Source organism: Colletotrichum siamense (genome assembly GCF_013390195.1).
Source record: "Colletotrichum siamense strain Cg363 chromosome Unknown KSG_Cg363_contig03, whole genome shotgun sequence".
Classification (NCBI taxonomy): domain Eukaryota; kingdom Fungi; phylum Ascomycota; class Sordariomycetes; order Glomerellales; family Glomerellaceae; genus Colletotrichum; species Colletotrichum siamense.
This window is the reverse complement of record NW_023501016.1, coordinates 5,101,204-5,120,447: the sequence shown is the minus strand read 5'-3', so window position 1 is coordinate 5,120,447 and position 19,244 is coordinate 5,101,204. Positions and strand designations below refer to the sequence as shown.

The 19,244-nt window shown below is 56.7% G+C and overlaps 3 protein-coding genes across 3 annotated transcripts; 1 reads left to right on the top strand and 2 right to left on the bottom strand.

The window, feature by feature from the left end:
• Positions 1 to 247: 247 nt before the first annotated feature.
• On the bottom strand, positions 248 to 4,202 carry CGCS363_v005331 (Cutinase transcription factor 1 beta; the record flags this gene model as incomplete). Its single annotated transcript, XM_036637180.1, has 4 exons — positions 248 to 1,852; positions 1,959 to 2,524; positions 3,163 to 3,518; positions 3,829 to 4,202. 4 exons carry the CDS (start codon positions 4,200 to 4,202, stop codon positions 248 to 250), a joined length of 2,901 nt encoding a protein of 966 aa, XP_036497098.1.
• A 7,866-nt stretch (positions 4,203 to 12,068) lies between these two features.
• Positions 12,069 to 16,734, bottom strand: CGCS363_v005330 (uncharacterized protein; the record flags this gene model as incomplete). The annotated part of the gene is made up of 2 exons (XM_036637179.1): positions 12,069 to 16,301; positions 16,354 to 16,734. 2 exons carry the CDS (start codon positions 16,732 to 16,734, stop codon positions 12,069 to 12,071), a joined length of 4,614 nt encoding a protein of 1,537 aa, XP_036497099.1.
• A 769-nt stretch (positions 16,735 to 17,503) lies between these two features.
• Positions 17,504 to 18,919, top strand: fmo1-4 (Thiol-specific monooxygenase; the record flags this gene model as incomplete). Its single annotated transcript, XM_036637178.1, has 1 exon — positions 17,504 to 18,919. The coding sequence occupies one exon, from the start codon at positions 17,504 to 17,506 to the stop codon at positions 18,917 to 18,919; it is 1,416 nt and encodes a 471-aa protein (XP_036498920.1).
• Positions 18,920 to 19,244: the final 325 nt, after the last annotated feature.

The following is a 19,244-nucleotide window of genomic DNA, read 5'->3' as shown; positions in this document are numbered from 1 at the left end:
AGGGTATACCAAAAGCCCCCTACTCCGATGAGCCCAGCCTACCAGTCCATCCCGGCCGCCAACGCCAAATATTTCGTGACATGAACCTTCCCGGAAAATCGAGCCTCCTTTTTTTCTTGCTCTATCCCGACTCCGTGTGTCGCAAATGCATCCAACCGTTGAATCATCGTGAATAACTCGAAATATGCTCCCAAAGGAGTCTATATGCGAAATGTGTTGAACCGAGAATGCAAATCAGAATATCAACTTAGGCGAGGGTGGCAATTTCAGCAGCACCATCGCCTTCTTTCGTCGTTGTGTCGACGCCAGTCGCGGCCCAGTTCATAGCATCGTTCATGCTGTCCTCGCCAAAGACGTTGGCCATGAAGCCTTCGTCAGAGTTGTTCACGCCCTCGGGCGGGAACTGAAGCCACTGATCGACATCAAACTCAGTGCCGGTGACGGCGTTCCAGTCAATTTCCTCCTGATTTTGGAGGAATTCCAGGTCAAGTGGGCCAGGCTCCTCGGAGCTTCCACTGGCGCTTGGGGTCAAGCCGCCCATGGCAGATTCATTCTCGGTATGCGGCGGGCTAGTGGCCGACAAGTCCAGGGCGGCCGCATTGATGGTCTGGGGGAGGAAGTCACGCTGCGGGTTAGGCTTCGCAGCGAACATGGTCTCGCCAGAAGTCATGTAGGGCAGGTTGTCAGGCGGGGGAGTCTGCGCTCCGAAGGTGGGATCGGCAAGCTTGAGGTTCTGCGCCGTCATGGCTGCGGTTGGCTGCTGAAGGTTTATGTCAATAGCAGCCTTGCGCAGGGCAGCATCGAGAAAGCCCGTGGCGTAGTCGGCGGCGGCGTAGATCTCGCGCAACTTCTCCATTACACGCATGCACTGACGGAAGCCACGAGTGGCGCGATCCCTGGATTGGGACACAGGGTTCTTCATTTCCAGAAGATGGATAATCATGGCTGGCAAAATGACCGTCACACCGGTGGTGGGCAGATACTTCTCGAGGCGCAACTGGTGAAGCTCAGCCGCCATGCGCGTGACATGCATCGCTGCATCTCGGACACGCAACCGAGACATTTCTTGCACTTGACGAGAAGTCGTCGGGGCGTGAACCGGAGAAGAGGGCAAGAACTGCGGACGGTGCAGAGCTGAGATGGTGGTGAAGTAGACCATGTGAAGAAGTGTGCGCTGAACGGCAACGGTCGAGCGGCCGTTCTTGACGTCCAACGGAGTCAGGGGCCTGTACTGGCAGATAGGGGGGAGAGTTTCCGCCCAGGCCATGAGCTCCAAGTCGACCGATGTCACACTCTCCACATTGTCCAACTTCTTGTTGGGGAACAGCATCATGGTGCTGTTGACAGTGTTCTCTGGGCGCATCTTGTCCCTGATCAGAACAGAGTACTGAGCCTTGAGCATGTGGCTTATGCAGATGCAAAGCTGGGCCTTGGAAATGCAGAGAGCGGCAAGCTCCTTCTGCATGGCTACATCGCGAAGCAGGGTGCACTCGGTGGGAATGACCGTGTTGTCCTCAGGCAGAACCTCGAGCTCGAAGTCAGCCTCCTGAAGCATCGGCACGTCGAAGTCTTCGTCCTTGATGCGAGTGGGTCGGCGCATGCCCAGAGCAATGAGGCGGTCCCGCATGAAACAAGACCACCAGATGCGCTTCCACAGTTTCTGCTTGCGAGGCGGCATGCTGGTAGCAGCCGGATCGCGGTGGAGGCCAATGGTGTGGGCCAGCGAAATTGCAACACCCATCCAGTGCCATGTGTCCTTTTGGTCGTCAGGAGTCTCGTACCAGTACGTCATCAAGAGAAGAGCCTGGACGAGGACGAGGCGATCCGACTCGTAGTCGAAGTCGTAGAGGAGCTGCAACAAGACAACGTTTAGCATGTGAAGATTGTGAAAGCGTGGGACCCCTGTCCCGCTAGCGCGGTGTCAAAGGAACGGAGGTTCAGAGAAGGGGTCCACTCACCCTCGTCTTTTGAAAGAAGGCCTTCCTTGCGGCCTTCCTGGTTGGGTAGCCAGCTTCACGGAGAACCTTCATGTCGACAAAGGCAGTGGCGGCAAACATGACAGCTTGGTACAAGAACAGACTGATCTGACCATTCAGGCCATCGTGAGCGTTGATGGTGGCGAGGAAATCGTACAGCTCCAGCAGAGGCATGTACGGATGAACGTATTCGACATAGGCCTGCAGCAGGGCGTTCTGCAACGGAAGGGCAGGCAGAGTCAAGGCCCCCTTGGCGTGGAGGTAGGTGACATCCTCTTGGGCGATCTTGGCGGGAAGTGGTTTCACGAAGGCCGGAAGCTGAGCGTGGAGGTCAGGCTCCTCGAGAGATGCGAGGAATTGACTCGTCCTGCCATCGCCACCAGCAACAGCGGCACCACCACCACTGCTGATGCCTCCAAAGAGAGAGGCCTGGGCAAGCAGGTTGGACAGCAAACGGCGAGAGTTGGAGTCTGCTGACGCCACGGCGGCAGCGGACTGCAGCTTGGTGAGCAAAGCTGCGCTGTCATTACGGTAGCCCGATCGTTGATCTAGATTTCACACAAGGTCCCGTGGTCAGCTTTGGTCTTGACCGCATTGGTAAGATTTGATATGATGATGATGATGATTGCCAGGATTGAGGTGGGATGGAAAAGTGCGACTGGCATGTGAATGTGGATTACATGTAAGAGGCTAAAGCGTGGAGGGACGGAGCCGGAGACGGCGGCGGGTGACGCTGGGGGAGGGGGGTGTAGATGGAACGAAACAAGACATGACTGGAGGAGGGTGGGAGAAGAGACGGGGGAGACGAGACGGGGGGAAAGGCGGAGAAAGTCCTGACGTGGAGGCCCAGGTCACGGGGTAAAAAAAGTCCAAGGCCGCCCCTCCACACTGGACTGGCCCCCCATTCCGTCGTCCCCTCCCCCAGTCCGAGCCCCGGATCTGGGAGCGATGGGCAAAACCAGGAACCGCACGAGGCACAGAGAAAAAAAATTGGTAAAGGTCTGAGCGACCAAAAAAAGCACAAACACGAACATGGAAGACGGAAATTGACAGGGGTTGGGGGTCATGCGGCGGCGGTGCAAAGCATAGCAGCTAGGAGGGAATAGCACGCTAAGAATGTTCCAGGACGGAAAAGAACAAAGTGACAGGAGGCAGAAACAGACAAGGCGCAAAAGAGTCGACTTACAGATCATGTGAGGAACATGGCCCTCGAGTCCGTCAGAAGAGCCGCCGGTTACCGACAGACCCCCAAGCACGCCTGGTCCTATGCCAGCTCCTCCAAGTCCAGCTCCAGCTCCAACTCCAACTCCAACTCCAGCCCCGGCGCCAATGCCGGGTGTCGCACCCATGCTCACACCGGCGGCGGCAGCAGCAACGGGATTCGCTGCAATTGATCCGTTGACCGAAACCACCGAGGCATTGCTGGGTCGGCGCAATTCCGCGCTGCTGTGGATGTTGATTGGGTTCGCGCCCTTGGAGCGCAATTGAGCCTCGGCTCCCACAACATGGTGCCCCGCCGTGCTGGCAGTCAAGAGATTCTTCCTACAACACGCCATCAGTTAGCAGGGGTCCTTCGAATTTGCCTCGCTGTGCTTCCCGTCCGTCTCCTTTCTCCAGAGTCCAGTGCCAGCTTCCCCAGGGGGAAATAACGTCCCGCATCTTCCCGCCCAACCCGCTTACAAGCGCCAAGCACCCCCAGATGAGGTCGTCGCCCCGTAGAGGCCCGACATGCGAATGCGCCTTCATGCGAAGCTGGCGGGGTGCCCCTGACCGGACTCGTCGGATGCCATGACAGAATGGAAATTGGTGATGCAGGAAGCAGACTGAAGGTCGGGGAAAGGCTGTAACTCACTTTCGTCGACGGCTCTCCTGGACAACGCACTCGACGTTGTCCCATCTGCAGTTGCCACAAGGCGCGCCCTCGACAACGTCGCAGCGCACCTTGCGCGCTCTGCAGCTCACGCAGGCGCGGGCAGCCCTGCGCTTCGTGATCTTGGCCGGCGGCGCTCCATCCTTGAGGTCCGCGGTGGACGAGGAGCGCTTCTTGCCCTGCTCGTGCTCTGACGACGTTTCGGCGCTGGACTCGTCGTTCTTCGCGTCAGTCGGGGGCGCCGGCTCATCGTCGACGGCCGCGGTCAAGGCCGACAGATCGGGAACTGGTTCGGTGGTGGGCGTCGCCTCGGGAGCGGCCGTGGGGGCGGTGATTGTCGTCGTTTCGATCGCCATCGTGTCGAGATAATCGGGCAGCCTCCCCTGTTAGAGACTGCTCACAATTTCAATGCCAATTGGCTCTGTAGTTAGAGTGTGGAAGCCGTCAAAACTGTGCGGCTGTGATCGCGACGGATGGTGGTTTCCTGAAGAAGTTCAATTCCAGGCGGTTCGGGTCGACGGAGGTCAAAAATGGGGCCCTGGATGGTTGTTTAGGTCGCGTGGTCCGGCTGGGCCGAGTCGTTTAATAGGATTGGAGGTGACTCGAAGACGTCAGAGCTTCGTCGTGTATGCGGAATCCAGGCGTCAAAGGCGAGGTTTGCGTCTGCAGCGGTCTGGATGATGGGGCGGCAGAAGCTCTTCTGGAAGAACAATAACGCAAACGGCAAAGTAACGAGGTGGAACGTTGGCGCGTTAGGATGAGCATTGAATGTTTCCAAGGTTGGTACTAGAGATTGGCAGGTGCAGTGCTAATGAAGCCGCGGGGAATGCTGAGGCGGATGAGTGGCCCTGGGTGTGCCTCTGGCGTTTAAGTTGTCTCGTGATGTTCTTGATCTTGTCTTGCAAGTGGCGGAGCAGTGCAGTGCAGTGTTGTGTTGTGTTGGTGCAATGTAGTGTAGTGTAGATTGCAGGTATGGGGGAGACTAATGTTGCCTCAACCTCGAATTGTTAAGGAGAGCCGGAGCTACGGTCAAGTGGAAGGGGAGAAGCGGGAATGTGGGGTTATAGGGTGCGAGGAGGGAAGGAGGAGGTATTATATGAATCAGATAGGATCAATCTTTTTGCAACAAAAAACAGAACCAGGCGCAGATGGACGGGACTTGGGGACTTGGTACAGATGCTGGGCCAGGACCCAGGACTCAGGACTCAGGCGCAGACGACGGAGCTTGACACTAGGAACGGACTCTCTTTCTTTCGTCTGGAATTCCCACGAGGCACGCCCCCCCGGCCCCGGCCCCTCCCCCCTCCTCCTCTTTTTTGGCCCTTTCACACTCCGATCCATTGACAAGACTGGGCCCACGACACGGCGAAGTGAACGCTAGGCCGAGCGGGCGCGGGACGGGAAACGAAGGCGAGGCCAGGGAAGAAGGAGAGGCAGCAAACTCCCTGTCGCCTGTCGCAGTGAGTATGGGCTGCTGCACCTTGCTACACCCGGAAAGGCCAGGGAAACAGGTGAAGAATCTGTCCCGTCACCACCACTACCCAGTATACATAAGGTAAGGTAAGGAAGGTAAGGTACCTTTCCGCAGTACTGAGGTAAGGGTAGGGTAATAATTAAAGCAGACCCAGGACTGGCACTCGACTGCGGAACCAGGAGCAAAGAAAAGAACCACACACGGCACACCTCACACTTCCTGGAAAGCACACACACATAACACACACACACACACACACACACACACATAATGCAGAATGGAAAGTCACACTCAGTGCCTTTTCATTGGCAGTGCAGGGGGGCCCAGAATCGATACGTATCCGAATTATGGGGAAACGAAGCTAACGTAAATGAGGTGCAAGAATGGAGAAAATGTGGATGGGTTAGTCAGGTAAAGTATGGGACTGGACACGACGTGGGCGCCGGCAGGGATCCTGGATGAGACGGACAGCAGCACACAGCACCCAGCACCCAGAAGTCAGAACCCAGACAGTCAAGACCAAGACAGTCACAGGTGTCTGACTACGCCGAGTGGGACCCTATGCCGCCTTGAAGGAAGGTCACTGACGACGTGGAGTGGTCACCTTAGGTATCGTTTACCTCAGCAGAGGTACTATGTCTCAATGTACTGCCGACCGCGACTTGTAGGGCGGCAACGTGGTACTCATGCTCAAAGGTACCTTGATAAGTGCTAGAGGCGCCGCATACTTGGAGGCCGTGTATGTTGGATATGGTCACGATGTGCAATGAGTGATTGAATGCGGACAAGGCATGCCGCAAAGCAAATTACAGATTTCTCAGACGCCGCCGCCGCAGCTCGACTGTTGTTTATTTTGCCCTTCCCGCCCTCACGGTTTGTTTCCTAATTACCATGCAGTACTGCGTACTGTCGACCTGACTGTGTCCTAGCGGCCGTTTACGATGCCGCCGCAGCTACCTCGACTACTTCGATTCGCCGCTGCACGCCCTGACCCTTCGAAGCTGTCAAAGTTGTCGTTGTCATCCAAACGGACATTAACTCATGTGCCCGTCTGCTGACCCTCGCACTGCTCCGAAGCGAGCACAGAGACCACGAGACGCAGGCTGCATCTTGCTGTTGTTGGACTTGGGCCGTCCGCGGATTGGCCAAGAAGCGTCGCCTCGAGATAAGGTACCTTGTCTGTCAATATCTGTACATCAGTTACACACTCACATTCACCTTCGTCTTGGCCGCAGGATTCCAGGCTTTGCTGGATGATGCGCATTCTTCAAGGTCAGCTCATGGGCGCCAGCTTTTGCTTTTCCTTAGGCCTTGGCCCTGGTGTTTGCGCCTCTTCCTCCGCCACCCAACTGTATCTGTATCCGTATCTTGTGTGTTCCATCCCATATGTCCAGAGGCCATCCCGTCCACCCATCCACACTTCCATCCATCCGGGCGGTCGGGCCAATCCGCGGCTTCCGTTTTATAAACCACGCACTCACAGAACTCTCCCAAGTTTCTGTCATTTTAAGGACGCAGTCTGACCTCATCTGGTTCCGCGACGTGCACATCACCAGACATCGTGACGGCAGCAGCGGTCGCGTCGTCGCATGTGAAGCCCATGCCGAGTACGGATATCCTGTGTGAAGTGAACATGTCGTAATGCAACTGCCACCATCCCTGCCCCCTTCAGCCAGCCAAGCTTGGATCATTGGGTTGGGGTCTCGATGACTGATGGAAGGGTGAGGGGTTGAACATGAGGGGCGCCCGCGTCTGCATCGTCCAATGTGGAGATGCCTGCTTCTTTGGTTCATTGCATCAGGGCATCATGGGTGCCGGTGTTGGAGCTGGAGCTGAGGCTGGAGGGGCTCTTCGTACATGGGAGGCAAGACATCCGCCATTTACGCCAGTTGTGCTCTGTAATGGGCTGTCACTCAACCTAGGAAGGAAGCCACACCGTGACTGCCGGCCGCCGAATCTCATCACCGTCATGGAAGGCAGACATCTCTCCCCGCCTTCCTGGAAAAGGAGGAGTCGACAGTCAATGAAGTTTCATCATGACAATCGGCAGGCCCCTTGCCAAGTTGCACTTAACACTTGCCGTTGCCCCTCCTCGGCCTCCCACGCCGCAATAAAGACTCCAGAGTCCCAGGACCGACACCTCAGCGGGCTTGCGGTTTGTGGCCTGGCACATGAGGCATTCCCTGATTTTCCCAGCCAGCCCGTCTGCACCGCACCTGCACGCGTGCACCCCGGCCGATCCTGCCCCCCTCGATCATCCCGGCCCCTCTTCCTCTTTGACGGGGAGCCCACCGCACTTGTTTCTCTATCTGATCAAGTTGACAACCAATGGTGCCTCCCGTCTGGAACAACAGACGCCGGACCACCAGCCTAGAGGGCGGCCTCTTTGTTGCTTGTCGTCTTCGTCTCTCCATGATACCATCATTTCAACCACGTCTGATGCGGCCCAAGACCGCTTTGCCGCATCGACGCTAGCGCCCTGCCCATGCCGCCAACAACCCAGCCTAGAATTTCTCCAGACCGGCGGCAAGTCGCAATACATCTGTTCCACGGACTGGACTGGCGGCTAGGCCACCAGCAGAACACCAGACCAATCTAATTCTTCACCGCAAACCTCGAATCCCTTCACCGTACCTTTGACCTGGAGGCTGGCCCCCGGCTACTGCCCCTCCGCGCGTACCGTGGTCCGTATCCGCGTCTGTCTCCTACCCACGACGGGACTCGATGGATGCTGCGATATTGTATCCATCGTCGCCATGTGTCAAGCGAGGTACCTTGCGCCCGGAAAAGAAAAGACACACAAGACTTGGCTTTTTGGAAACGAACCAGCAGGTTCAACAACCATCCATTCATCGGGCTCGTCCAGTCACGAATCTCTCCTCCGCAGCCTCCACTTGAACCCAAACCCAAGGCCCTTGCCCCCCATCCTCTCGCATCACGTTGCGGAGACGTCCAATGACACCTTGCAGCGAACTCGTTGGCTGACACCCCCAGAGGCTGGGCTAGGCTGGGCCACCTCACCACTCACCACTCGCCAGGGCACAGTCTTCACACCTTCAGTCCGATCCACCACTAACGAGTTATTATCACACGATGTGCTAAAGAATTTACTGCTCACCAGCCCAGCGCAGTCAGTCCCGCGCAGGCTCCAGGCTTCACCATGACTTGCATCAGCAACAGAAGAGCGGCAGAACCTTTAGTTACCTACCCAAGACGGGTCCAGTGCGTGCCAGCCTCGCGAGTCAGGGGCTCTCGAGTCAAGCCAGCCCCGGGGGCCGGTGTGGGCGTCGCCGTCCGGGTCTCAAGGCGCGGGCGGGCATCCAACCACAACTGGCTACATAATCCTTAGCCTATCGTAACCCTCATTTTCCACCCCCAGTGGCCCCCCAACTTTAAAGCATCACGAGCCTCTCTGCAATTTTCACACCTCATCTCAAACTGCACCCGTGCTATTGGGTCAATTGCGACTGCACTTAGTCACCCGCTACTTTGCACGTCGCGACCATCCCGGACCGTGTCCGCCGTGCATCCACGGACCGTGTCCGAAGGCGGTTTAAGGTCTTTTGTTTTTCCACCTTGACTCCTTTGAGCCTGCAATTCAGGGTCAGGTCGGGGACATGGGATTATCATTCAGTCGGTCAGTCATGTCAGCCAGGGCTGGTGTCTCATGGTTGTGGGAATCCACAATGAGAGGAATCACTCATCCATGATCCGTCACATAATACTTGGTGAAGTAAAATTGTCACCACCACTTCAATGCGACCACACGTTAAAGCCGATCGCAGCAGTGGGCTCGCGGTCTTGAATCGGCTTCTTACCTCCTGCACTTCAACGTACAACGCGCAACGCAGAACTGCACAGCACAGCACAGCACAGCACAGCACAGAACGGCGACATAGATGCACGCCCGTGTCGCTGTCGCCGTCGCTTTCGCTTGCTCAGGCGCCCATAATCCATCCATCAGGGTTTCGTCTCGTCGTCGTCTCGCCCGGCCGGTGACGAATCGACGAGCCCGCCACTCGTGGCCTTTAGTCCGAAGGACAACATGCACAATTCCCGATTCAATCGCTCCCGCAATCAAATCGAAGCCCCTGCACCTGCCAACAGCCAATCAAGCCGCGTTCCACACCTTGAGATATCTCCATTCGCCCAGCTGGATTCGGCAATAGTCGGGACTAGGCAGAGGATCACCCCTGCTCCTTTCTCACCTTGCTTCCTTCAGCCCTTGACACCACACATCCACACGGGACACGATCACGATCCTGTTTTCAGGTCCCAAGGGCAATGCGACAAGACGAGGCGGCCCATCAATACGCACACTTTGGCCTTTGGCACACCGCACACCGCACACAACGAGAGCGAGCGCAGTTTGGATGAAAGGGAAACACTGGTCGAATATCAAACCCAAAGCAGCCCAGACCGTCGGAGGGCGCAGAGTCTTGTTTGGTCAGCGGCTGACCCCTGCGTACAGTCGAAACCTTCTCCCGGCCGAAGAGTACCCTGGCGCCGACTCAACGGCACCTGCAGGTGTGCCTGCGGACGGAAATGTCAATCGATGGGTCAACAGCAGCCACAACAGACGGGCGGAAGAAGTACTTAGTACGTACAACCGTGCAATTCCCGTCCCTCCATCCCGGCCCACCCATCTCAATAAGCCATATCCTGACTTCGTCCAAACCTTGAGGGCAAAAAAGGGACCAACAGATGTAACGCATCAACATCAAACCCAAAAAGAAGAGGCCCAAACCACCCGTCACAATCAGAACAAGATCGGCATCGTGTTGCACCCTTGACGACTCAAGACTTCAACGGAGTCTAACTTCCAAGGACTTGGTGACCAGGCGGCCTTGTGCGTTGTCGTGTCCCTGCCGGGCCCTATTAATCACTTTGTCGCAGGTCCCAATATACGCATGTTCAGCTGGGAAGTCTGGGACCCAGAAGCCGAGCCCCGGCCAACCCACACCCAACGAAACGCACTCCCTTTGCTCCGATACAACATGCCGTGCCTGCGCCTGTCCTTGGTATGACGAATGCCGCTCTCCCATCCCATAGAGTTCCAGACAGCGCCTCCGTCCCAGCCGGGCAGTCCATCCCGACCGGTCGCCCGCCCACGGCGCACCGCCTGAAGTTACGGCCCTGCTTTTAAGCCTCACTCACCGCTCTTAAAATAGGTAATATTGCCGGTCAGTCTCGAATCCATGACTTCACAGCCCTTGCGACGACACAAACTCCAAGACTCGGCATCGTGAAGAATTGGAACGGCACTTGCCCTGATCATCGTCTGTAAAGTTCCGTGTGCCTCCAGCGGTCATCATGGCGAACGAGACCAACCGGGCCTAAGATCTGGGCTCCGCAGGCTTCCTCACCATTGCTCGCTAAAGAAAACCTGCGCCCGTAGAAGCTTGCCCTGGCGCGCAGGCACACGCACACGCACACGAAGACGTTGGGTTGTAAATAAAACGAGGGCAAACCAGGGGTCTCCGCTTTCCATCGCTTTCCCGTGGGACCGACCACCCCCCACACAAGTGGAGGACGCCATTGGGAAACGAAGCAGCCTTCCGTCCAATGGCGACGACGCCAGCCGATGTGGAGTCGGCTCCGAAAAGAGAAGGCGAGGGAACCCCACACGCTGCGCCGTCCGCCGCGTGGTGGGGTCGCCGACCTTCTCCGATTCTCCTGTCCGAATTCGCCCTTGCTTGCAGCTCCTTCAGCCCGCAGAGTCGAGTTCAGCGGCAGCAGTACAAAGTACACACGAGTTTTATCCGTGTCTAGCACGCCGACGCTGTCCCTTTCAGACCAAACGAAACTGCTATGGAGTAGATTAGACCAGAACGAAAAAGAACCCACCTCCCTCTTTTGTTACCTAACCAAAGCTGTGCAGCTCGACTCCACCAACAAACCGGTGCGACGACATGCTGCAATCCACCCCGGCACGAACTCCACGGGGCTCCTTTTCCATTGCCAAACCAAGGCAAATCGTTGTGCCAGTCAGGGGGAGGGGGAGAGCGAGCGAGAGCGGGGGTGGAGGGGGGGGCGGGCTACCTTAGCTAGCAGCAGCTATTGTTTGACAAGTCAAAAAACAGCAACATCCAGATAACGGGACTTTCCCGCTCGCTGCTTGATGCCGGACTGTCTCCGCCCGCTGCTTACAATCAACAAAATGCCTGCATTTCCAGTGGCTCCCCTCGTTCTGTTCTGCAAGGGGGGGCGTGTGAACCTTTAGACGGGCGGACCAAGACTGTAGCGGACGCGAACACATCCTCTCGCACACACATATATCCACACACACACATACATACCACAAACGCGCGCCAAATGGACGGGGAGCAGGAGGAGGGGTTTTTTTCTGTGGGTGGCCTCTTTTTTATTATTCCCCCCCGCCGTCAGTGATTGCTGCCCGCCCGCTTTGCCACTGCCTAACCCTTTTCTCCATGGGGATTTCTCCACGATCGTCTTTGCTTGGCTCCCGATGACACACTAGCTCGACCGTTGTACGGTCGCCAGTTTTTTTTTGTTGCCTGTCTTCCGTGTACTGCGTAGTGTAGTAGTAGTAGTAGTGTACAACTTCGCATGAAACCCGCCCGCATAGCCCATGACAGCCAGCCAGCCAATCAACGCTCAACAACTTTTGTATTGACACTATCGTGATATCTCTCCATTCCGTTCATGCCATATCAACCAAGACAGGTAGGTAACTTTACGGGGCCTCCTCGCATTTGAGTAAACACACACCCCCTTCTGAATCATCTCACTTGCCGTCCTCCTTCCCCGTGTCTGCCGCGGGAGTCGCGTCGTTGGCCTTGTCCAACTTGGCCAACGCCTTCGCATCCAACCCGCTGTACCATTGCTTGAGCAGAGCCGCATGCGACGTCTCCTGCTTCGAGAGCTCCACCGGCGGCCCGCGGATCTGCGGTAGGTCATCCTGACTGTCGCGCTCAAACACCGCCCAGCTCGAGCCGTCGTTGGCCCGGAGCCCAAACCCCCGGCCCGTCATCGACGTGATGCTAAAGTGCCGGAGGAGGACCGCGTCGCCCGGGTGTACGACGGGCAGCGCCGCCCTGTGCGGGCGGAAGATGTGCACAGGCACCGTCTGCGTGGGCGCGACGGAGTGATCCGTGATGTTGAACGCCAGCATGATGCCTCGCGGTCCACCCTTGGCCCGCTTAGCCTCGGGAGGCTCTGTCGTCGCAATCGCCAGCACGTCCACCGCCCTACCCGGGTGGTTGCGGAGCACCTTTAGTGATATGCAGTCGGGCACGTCTTGTAGCGACTTTGTAAGCTGCGACTTCAACGAGGCGGTGGTGGTGGTGGAGGCGTCACCTGCCGGGGTTGCGGGTGCCTCTTTCTCTTTCGCTGCTGCTCGCGATGGTGACTTGATCGCGGCCCTGGCGAGCTGCACGCCTTCGTCGTCTTCATCGTCTGGCGAGTCACTTCTGAGAGCGAGACTATGCGACCTGGCTCGGGAGGTAACACGAGTGCTGTCAGGGGTCGTGCGATCTGATAGGCGCGTCGAACGTCGCGATGCGATTGATGCACGGGCCAGCTTGACGCTAGGATCAAGATCCTTGTTATCTGACTTGTTTCTTCGGTGTCCGCGCCCTCGCCTCGGATTTGGCTGGGCGGTGTTGCTCTCCTCCGCGAGATCCTCGGCGATAAGAGATGAATGCGCTTCCGACGGTTGCGCCGAGGAGTCTCGGATTTGAGATGCGTCTTCGTTGATAGGTGAAGCTGCGTCGCCAGGGTTCTCCGGATTTTCCACAGTCGCCGTTAGAGTCTCCTCTTCTACCCGCCTCTTGCTGGTGGAATCTGGGGAAGGTCTGTCGGCGACAAGTTCTTCCGTGTCCTGAGTATCGACCACTGATTGGGAGACAAATGACTCCGTCACCTGCGTTTCTCTGGGTGTTGGCAGTTGAACCAGCGAGACATCATTATCCTCATCGTGATCTTCACTTGCTCGAGGATCTTGCGTCTCGGCCGATACAACCTCCTCAGGTTGCGATTGAGCCTGAGTTGGAGGCGGAGAGGCCATCTCAGCTTGTCCGGTTTGGGCCTCGTCTACGTCCATTGCATCTTCGGACTGATGCTGGCGTGATTCTTGATCTTTTGGCGACGCAGAGACAAGAATCTCGGTGGAGACCTCGACCTGCAGTTTCTCCTTCACCTGCAGCTCTGGCGAGCCTCTGGGTGAAGCGTCTTCGTCCATCTCATCGTCAATTCGCGAGGTCTCGTCGAGCTCAGTTGCTTCGGCTTCTAGTGTGATGATCGTCTGCGAGTGGATTTCTGCCATGGTCTCGTCCTCGAGCTGACTTTGGATGAGCTGCTCTTGGTCCATCTCCTCGTCTAGCAGAGACTCATCGGCCTCTGCGACGTCCATCTCGGACTCTTCAGGTCCTCCTCTAGCGACCTCGTCGACAGGCTTTTCGTCTGCGTCCGCCATGTTAATGTCCATCGCTTCAGCAGCACCCCTGTCGGCAGGTTCCAGATCTACCTCAGCAGCACCCGTTTCTTCGGGTGCATCTCTGACCTCTTCCGTCTGAACAGTGGTTTCCACCTGGACTTTAGTAACTTCGATGTTCGTAGGTTCGCTCACGGCTGCGGGATCCGATGTTTCTTCGCTTCGGGTCTCGTCGGCTGCAACTGTCTTGACCGCTGGCTCATCCGTTGTCTCTTGATCGTGGCGCGCTTCTTCGGCCGCAATTTCCTCCTCTAACTCGTGCTCGAGCTCCGCCTCCAGCATCTCGGAATCGTCTCGGGAGACCGGTCGAGGGCTACTATGCTTAGCATGTTCTGCTATATGCGGTATTTTAATAGGGCTCATTGTCTCGAAGTCGTCGCCGACGGTGGCCGTCGTTATGTCTGCAGAGTCGCTAACGGCAGCTTGAGGTGAAGACGTATTGACTTCTGACGAAGTTTCAGGTGCGCCTCTGGATTCGCGAGGTCTGGGTGTTGGAGTACCGACATTCGGCTCTTGGTCTGATTCGTCCTCCCCTTCACTCTCTTCGTCGGATATCACGGGTGATGAAATTTGGTGATTCTGACGAAGATTTTCCTTGTCGCTCTCCTCTTCGTCCTCCGGCGCGTCCTCGTCGTCGGATGATCCATCATATTGTGGTACTTGTTGTGGTTGTGCTGCTGGAGCCGCAGGTGGAGGCTCATCGTCATCATCTTCTGAGTCTGACAACAAGCTGATCACTTGGGGGGCGGCCCTTGAGGCAGGAGGAGGTTGATTCTCCTCATCCTCCTCTTCCTCATAATCTTCCTCCTCTTCGTACTCGTCGTACTCTCCGAGGTTTTCAGCGTCTTCGGCGTCTTCATCCACCTCATCGTCTTCGTTGGCCTGAACATCGCTGTCGTAAATCTCTTCCTCTTCTTCTCGGCCATAATCAGACTCAAGATCTGACCCATCGTCATCGTCTTGATTGTTGCTGAGATTGCGGTAGTTGGTAATGTCGTAGTCCCCGCCGGCGTCGTCCTCTTCGTTTTCAGCTTCGGCATCGCTGTCACCACTGCCACTGTCGCTGCCCTCACTGCTTTCTTGAGGGTCCTCCAATGCAGTGGCTGCTTTTTCCTCTGCCTTCTGTTCGATCGTCTCCCAGTGCCTCTCAGCATACGTCTTGGAGCCCACCTCTTCCTCAGGTCCGTCGTGGTTCTCCGACACCTGATCTTCTTCGACTCTAAGGGCGACCTGCTTGCCTTCCGGATCTTCGTGATGCTCGGCGGTCTGGCGCTCGTGGTCCTCACGCCAGCTATCGCTGGGGATGGCTTGTGTTCCAGCTTGGCCTTCTGTAGAAATTTCGGCCTTCGCCTCGGCATTGACCGATCTGAAGCCTGCTGTGGGTCCGTCCACTGGCCTCGTCGGCGATCTGGAGCGCTGCATCGACGTCATACCCCAAGGCACCTGTTGCGGTTCGGTAATCCCATCGATAAACTCGGTGTGATGCTCAGGCTCAGCCGGATGTCCCTGTGGCGTATGATGCTCCTCATAAGCTGGCATCGTCTCTGAAGCAGGCTGAGTAGTGGCAGCGAGGTGTGGATCGAAATGGTGCGGCTCGAGGAACGACGTGGGATATTGGCCATGAGTTTCAACGCCGTGCTCAAGTCCTGCTTCCGGATAGGAGTCCGAGTGCTCGTGAAATGGTTCATCGGCATGGTACTGCGGCTCCATGCCTGACGGATGGATCTCGTGGCTAAACACTGGACCGAGAGGTGGCTGATCAAAAGCCTGCGGGTAGTGCTCGTGGGCCGAAGTAAACATCGGTATCGGTGCAGTCTGCACAAAGCTGTCATGCAAATCCGATGGCATACCCAGATTCAGATCTGACTGTACGCCTGAATCAATCATAGTTGACTTTGAAGGTGTCTGCCAAAACTGTGAAGGGTCATGCCGAGCCTCTGCGGCGACTTGGACGTCTCTTGGAGGACTTGCGTCCAGCTCCATGGTTTGACAAGCTCCATCAACCATCTTCGGTCGGGAGGGCGTGGCTGTTGGCGTGGCTGTTGGCGTGGCTGCTGCTGGTTGTTCGTCCGCCATTGGTATGTCATCGTCATCCTCCTCGTCCCTGTCGTTTTCGCGGGCTTCCGGCTCAGGGCTGGGAGACTGACTTGCATATCTCCAGACTCCGCTGTATCTACCCGTCTTGGTCCGTTTCTTTGCCCGAGCCTTCGCTGAGATATCTTCTTCGAATATGTCCTGGCTGTCTGCAAACAGGGATCCGTACGACATCCTCGCGCGCTTCAGGAATGCGGGCGAAGCATACTCGTCCAAGCCTAGGCTCTGGTCGGCCGATCGCTTCGCAGAAACACTCCGCACGGGCGTTGCAATAAGAGGTTCTGGGCTCTTGGCGGGCTCTTTGAACGAATCGAGGACCGACGCGGGCAACTGTTCAGAATCAGGTTCGGGTTCGGGCTCGGCGGCTGGCTCGGGGGCGACAGGATGATCGATGTCGATGAGCTTGACTTCTTCCGAGTCGCTGATTTTCGCCTGGTAATTGTTAGATTAATGCAAAAACCTGTGCGATATCGTCGCTGTGTACCTGGAGCAGAAGCCGCTCTTTGAATTTCAACTGCCATCCTAGGCTTGTACCGGGTACGCGCGTTTTGGAATCATCCACAACCAACTCAACACCGTCCAAGCTGAGCGTCACCTCATCGCCGCTACCCAATCCAGCATCCTGTACGGACTTTGCGCTTGATCCACTGAATTCGACGCGCACCTGTCCCTTGGCGCGGCGCAATCGGAAGTCGGGTTCGGCGAGGAGGAAAGCGACTGTTTTGTTGATAATGCTGTACGGCCAGGTGATTGTCACAACGCCACGGACGACGCGCGATTTGGTATCCTGAATTTCGGGGCTCAATTGCGCGATGGGAGTGCCCTCGGCAGCTTGGAGCTGCGAGGGTAGCTGATCCTCAGACATCGCGTCATGAGGCTCGTCAAACCGAGATATGCGACGCGGGGTGACGCGCGGGTCAAAACAAGACAAGAAGTAATGAAGACGAATTCATCAACAAGAAATGATTGCGAAAAGAATCTGTAATTTATCGAGGCCAGAAAGAAGGTGGGTGAAGTTGGTTACTGAGGTCGACCTCGTGGTGCAGCATCACTTCGTGAGCATCTGTAGAAGAAAGCAACAAGGGAAGCTCCCGGCTGGAGGAGCTGCACCTGCACCAACGCTGCGTCAGGATCCACCAGGGGGCACGTGGCGGAAGGGGAAGGCGGTGTCGCGAACTTGCCGGGCAAAACAGGGAGTTTCTTATCGATAACAGGAGCGCAAGCGGCGGCGCCGGGCTGGCTTCCGAGCCCCCTGCAAGTCATGTGACTCTCTTGGATAGACCTTGTCAATGGCTGACATCCGACTTCTGAAGCGTTCTTCCGGGCCAGAATAGGCATGTTTTGCAAGAACGAATACATGCAATGTGTCTACACGTCAAAGCATCCAATTGCAACAAGCAGAGGCGTATTTCGCGAACCCGGATGCGATATCAAGCGAGGGGCATCTCCGTATCCGCCGGGGTCCACCACTCTGTCCGATTCCAGCCGATTGTGTGATTCTCCGCCGATATAACGCACTCCGACCTCGTGGGGCATGACATGTTGTCGCGTTGCTTTTAAACACGCCGCTGGCCATTATCCGTGCTTTATTCTAAGACAGGCAAGGTCTGCGCCCCCTTGCAAACCCGTCAAATATGGGCGCCGTTCCGTTCGACGTCAAGAAGATCGCCATCATCGGCGCCGGGCCCACCGGCCTGGCTGCCGCCCGGTACCTCGAGGCGCAAGGAAGCTTTGAGTCTATTGTCGTCTTTGAGCAGCAGGCCGAGGTCGGCGGCGTCTGGAACTACAGCGAGCATCCGACGACGTCTCTCCACGTCCCCCAGACGGATCCGTTTTGCCCCCAGGACCCTCCGATCCGGCCCAATCCCGATGAGCCGCCCGTGTTCCCCACGCCCATGTACGGGACGCTCCATGCCAACACCGTCAAGACGACGATGCTGTACAAGGACACGCCGTTCCCGGACGATGCATGGATCTTCCCTTCCAGGCAGGCCATCTACCAGTACCTTGTAAAGTACGCCGAGGACGTCCGCCATCTCATCAGGTTCTCTCACCAGGTCAAGGCACTCGACCTCCGGCAGGAGAACGGCCGGGATAAGTGGGACCTGGAAGCAGCATGCACCGTCACCGGCCGGACTTTCAGCAACACGTACGACGCCGTGGTCATAGCCAACGGACACTACGATGTACCCTACATCCCGGACGTGAAGGGCATTAAGGCCTATCATGAGGCTCACCCCCGAGCCATCCTGCACTCCAAGAATTACCGCGTGCCGGAGCAGTTTGCGGGCCAGCGGGTCATCGTAGTCGGCAACGGACCCTCGGGTCTCGACATCGCCCGCCAAATCAGCCCGCTCGCCGACAAGGTCTTTTTGTCAGTACACCATTCCACCCCACCAGACAAGGTGGACCATATCGGTGTGGTCGAAGTGCCCGCGATAGCAGAATATCTACCGGAGAAGAAGGCGGTCCGTTTCGAAGACGGGACAGTAGAGGAAGACATTTCCACGGTCATCTACTGCACTGGGTTTTTCTTCAGCTTTCCTTTCCTACCTGAGATCCTGAAGCCGCATCTTTTGTCAACCGGCAAGGGTGTCAGAGGTCTCTACCAACACCTCTTCCTCATCGACCATCCGACCCTGGCATTTGCGGGCCTGCTGGTCAAGACGGTTCCGTGGCCACTGACAGAAACACAAGCCGCTGTGCTGGGGGCGGTCTGGTCAAATAACCTGAGCATGCCGGCGGTCGAAGATCAGGTGGCCTGGGAACTTGCGCTGTTTGAGAAACGTGGGGACAAGAACCTCCACGTCCTCGTTGACGATGGCGACGACGGTCGTTTTCTGAACTCGCTGCACGACTGGGCGATAGAGTCGATAAACCTGGGCAAAGAGCCGCCGCATTGGGAAGACGAACAATTCTGGGAGCGCAGCATCTACTACTATGCAAAGCAAGAGTTTGAAAAGCGAGGAGGAACAGCAACCACCCTGGGAGAGCTTGGGTTCGTGTACCCGGGCAAGGGAAAGTGGAGGTTCCTGCCGTCTAAGCTGTAGATCTGTTTGTGTAGGTTGCATATCGTGCATAAGCATCGTGGATAGATCTAGATTCAGCACGCGATATCCAACATAAGTTAAACAACTCCATAATTCATTCTCACAAAAATGAGATATTTCGAGATTCCCCCCACGAGGCGAGTGGCGCAAGAGGAGCTTTCGGATCTTGATGGTGAGACGGTGGCACCTCCGGGACATGGCCTGTAACTGTAGTGACGATACGCAGTGAGAAAGGAAGAGACAAGCTCTCGTCCCCACGATGGATGATGGGATGGGTGTCAAACCCATGACAAGACAGCAGTCGTTTTTAGAAGCCGAGACTGGA